Raw genomic sequence first — 3,542 nt, forward strand, 5'->3', positions numbered from 1 at the left:
GAGAGAGATGGCCAAGGCGTCCTTGTTGGATCTGGCAAGGCTCAATAAATACATGCCCGGAGCGCCGCCCTCCGCAAATCGTGTGTGTGTGTGTGTTGGGGGGGAGAAGGCAGTTGCAGTCTTTTTGCTCCCCCTCCCCCCCCCCCGGCAGCAACCGAGGAGCCGAAGTTCACGGAGTCCCGCTGCTTCTGCTAGCAGCAGCGCGGCTTCCTCGGGAGCGAGTGCGAGAAGCCGGGGGGGGGGACCGCAGAAGGGCGCGCCCGGGGCGCTTTCACGGGCGGTGAAGCAGCGGCGGCGGCGGCAGGTCTGGCTCGCCGCCGCCGCCGCCTCGAGGGAGCCCCAGGGAGGCGCCTCCGCCCCCGCCGCTGTCGTGCAGTTTGCGGACGTGTTTCTTGAGGTCAAAGTTCCGGCAAAAGCCTTTCCCGCAGGTGGGACAGGTGAAGGGCTTCTTGTCGTTGTGGGTGTGCATGTGGAAGGTCAGGTTGTAGACCTGGTGGAAGGCCTTGTTGCAAATGGTACACTTGAACTGCTTCTCGCCGCTGTGGGTCAGCTTGTGGTTTTTGTAGTTCCCTATAATAATAATAATAATAATAATAATAATAATAATAATAATAATAATAATAATAATAATAATAATAATAATAATAATAATAATAATAAGAAGAAGAAGAAGAAGAAGAAGAAGAAGAAGAAGAAGAAGAAGAAGAAGAAGAAGAAGAACAACAACAACAACAACAACAACAACAACAACAACAACAACAGCAACAACAGCAACAATAACAATAATAATAAAAATCATCATCGGTCAATCACAAAATCATACAAAATCACCATCGGTCAATCACAAAAGCCAGCTTTACGCGGAACAGCTTTTAATACTATCAGATTTCCGCGTCTTCCTATGCTAGGTCCTTGGGAGTTGGCGGATAAAAACGCCCAATCCGGTCTAAAGGTTTGTCTGATTTCGATGAACTCTAATAATACAACAAAACGGGGGTTCTGTAACTCAGCTCGCATCCTTTCTTTCGCGGGTCTGCAACTCACATCTTAGCCGGCCTTTTTGAAGTCCAGATCCGCGTTATCAACCAGAATAGTTTCATTCACACAACTTGCTGACTTCATGCCCTGTATGCAGGTTTCCCTCGTGACAAATATTTAAGTTGGGTTTCTGTGGTTTGCCTGCTACTCTTTGAACGGAAAACTTTGCCACAATGGAACAGAATTTCACCATGATCTTGAACAGGGAGGAACCAACCCAGGCGCAAAATCCCAAACTGGAATCTCCCAAAGTCTTGGATCCAATCACTAAATAGATTTTTGCAGGATTCACAGGGTTCCCCAGGTAGATCCCTTGAAATCGGTTTTCCTTAGCATCCCATTTCTGAAATGCCAACCACCAGCAGCGGAATCAAGCCAACAAAATTGAACAATTTGTTAAATCAGGATGCAAGGGTGCACAGACATTTTGTTTTAACTGGCTGTAAAGAAATAAATTCGCTTTTGTCAGAACAAAGTTCCGAAAAGTTGAACTATAAAACTTTCCAGCGAAAATAGCGTACATGTTTACATAGCCGTTGTAAACAGTGAGGTTTAATCGCAAATCGGTAACTCTGTTTTTAGGATTTTATCTTTTGTTCTTTACAGATCCGGCTAAAACGGCAACGGATATTTTTCTCAGAAGAAATGGAAGAGTTAAAAAGAACAGGAGGGGTAATTTCCTCAATTGGCACAGCCTCTAAGCTCAACTTTGTTCTGTGGGGAATAAATCCCATTCACTCTTGAATTACTCTTCAGTAACTGAAAAAAAGCCAACCTTAGGCTGTAATTTTAGACATTTCTGAATAGGGATATATATATATATATATATATATATATTTGCTTTCTGACAAAGGGACAGTAGACCGAGAATTTTCTCAGACTGCAGTACAGGTAGCATAAGTATTTTGAAATTTGTGCCCAATCGTGGAACTTATTTCCAGGTAAACATTCTTTTGTAAAGAATTGTAACTGTGAAATTACAGTTGTAATCATGCTTAACATTTAAAAATCAAATAAATTTCTTACTCTACCTGCCCGATTAAATACATCGAAAAATAAAACTTAAAAAGATTAGATATAAGGCAAAACCTTATCGGTTTTGTGCAGAAATGGACAGCAACGGTTTCCCACATCTGAGAAACGAACTTCAAAAACTTTTTACATTTACAATTTCATATATTTTTATATATACACACACACACGCACATTTTTTCGTATTTACATTTTCACAGTGCCATTTCCCTATTACTCTTCTCTAAAACCAGACGCGCTGAATTCCAGTTCCGTGGCTGGGAATGGTAGTTTTAGGACAGAATCTGCTGCTGGTTTACTTGTCAGGCCTCCCACCAGAAACAAACGGGCAGACCCCCCCCCGTCCCTCCCCCCAACCCATTCCAGCTGCAGGCTCCGTTTTACAGCGATAATTCAGAGCCAGTCCTTGTTTGACACTCTAACCTCAGCGGTTTGGTTTACCTTTTTGGTGAAAGCCTTTTCCGCAGAACTCGCAGACGAAAGGTTTGTAGCCCGCGTGGATGCGCGTGTGGGTGTTTAACGTGGAACTCCGGTTAAACGCTTTCCCGCACTGGTTGCACTTATGGGGCTTTTCCTGTGGGGAGAAAAACAACACCAAAAGCACATCCACGTTAAGATGCGCGCTTGGGAGAAACGGGGCCGCACCTGGTCCTGGTTATCCCGCGGCTGTAGTGTGATGTAAAGAGCAACGGTCGCGGGCTTGAATTTAGCCATTGATCTCCTATCCCAGAGGCTCGTTGAATGGGGCCCCACCCTCCTGAAAAGGCAGCAAAAGGGAGGAGGTGAGGTGGGGCTGGCTCCGAAGGGGGAAATCTGTGGCCTCGGCGCCCTCGGGGTGTGCTGGGACTCTCTCGAGGGACCGAAGCCGAGTTCGAGCCCTCAAGAGTTTACTAGACTAAAATGGATTTAAGGACGCCCTGTCCAGTGCAGAAAGTCTCCTTCACACAACACTAGTCTAAAACCTAAGCCAGATTATTAGAGCACAACTGCTGCGTTCGCATTGTCTGCCAGCCGGACACAAACCATAGCGCGGTTTAGTTCACACAACACATTAAAGAGAAGGACTGAGTAGATTTCCCCGAATAACGAATCGGTTGCGCAAACCAAGGCCCTTATTTCAGACGAGGCCGGGAGATGGGGGGACATTTTCCCGAGCAAAGGAGTGAGAAACGAGAGGAAACGAAGCAAGGCAAGAGAACCCCCATTCCTTCCTCTCTGTACGCCTCGTCGCCCCTCTTTCTCTTTCCAGCTCCTGATTTAGGCGAAGCGAGCATCGCAGAACAGAGGGAGAGGGAAAAGTGGGGCAGCCCCCAGAACCCCGACGGGGCAGGAAGGGCGGAGAATCCTGGCTGACAGCCTGGGAATCTGGACCTCGACCGGGCGAGGGGATGTCTTGGGGTCGAGGGCTCAGCGGGACTCATCCGAGACCGCCGTTGGCCAGGTAGAAAAGCGGCCCCGCCAAAGAGGCTAAC

General features: G+C 47.1%; 1 protein-coding gene across 1 annotated transcript in view; it reads right to left on the bottom strand.

The window, feature by feature from the left end:
• Nucleotides 1-315: 315 nt before the first annotated feature.
• Nucleotides 316-3,542, bottom strand: part of FEZF1 (FEZ family zinc finger 1) — a gene marked incomplete at its 3' end in the record, with an annotated part of 4,173 nt that continues 946 nt past the window's right edge. The window contains exons 2-3 of the mRNA XM_029285346.1: nt 2,512-2,644; nt 316-570 (exon numbers count right to left, since the gene is read on the bottom strand). Coding sequence (XP_029141179.1) covers nt 316-570; nt 2,512-2,644 — 388 coding nt within the window. The remainder of the gene's footprint in view (nt 571-2,511; nt 2,645-3,542) is intronic.

The sequence above is a fragment of the Protobothrops mucrosquamatus genome, unplaced genomic scaffold (genome assembly GCF_001527695.2).
Source record: "Protobothrops mucrosquamatus isolate PMUCROS unplaced genomic scaffold, P.Mucros_1.0 scaffold_172, whole genome shotgun sequence".
In the NCBI taxonomy this organism is placed as follows: Eukaryota; Metazoa; Chordata; class Lepidosauria; order Squamata; family Viperidae; genus Protobothrops; species Protobothrops mucrosquamatus.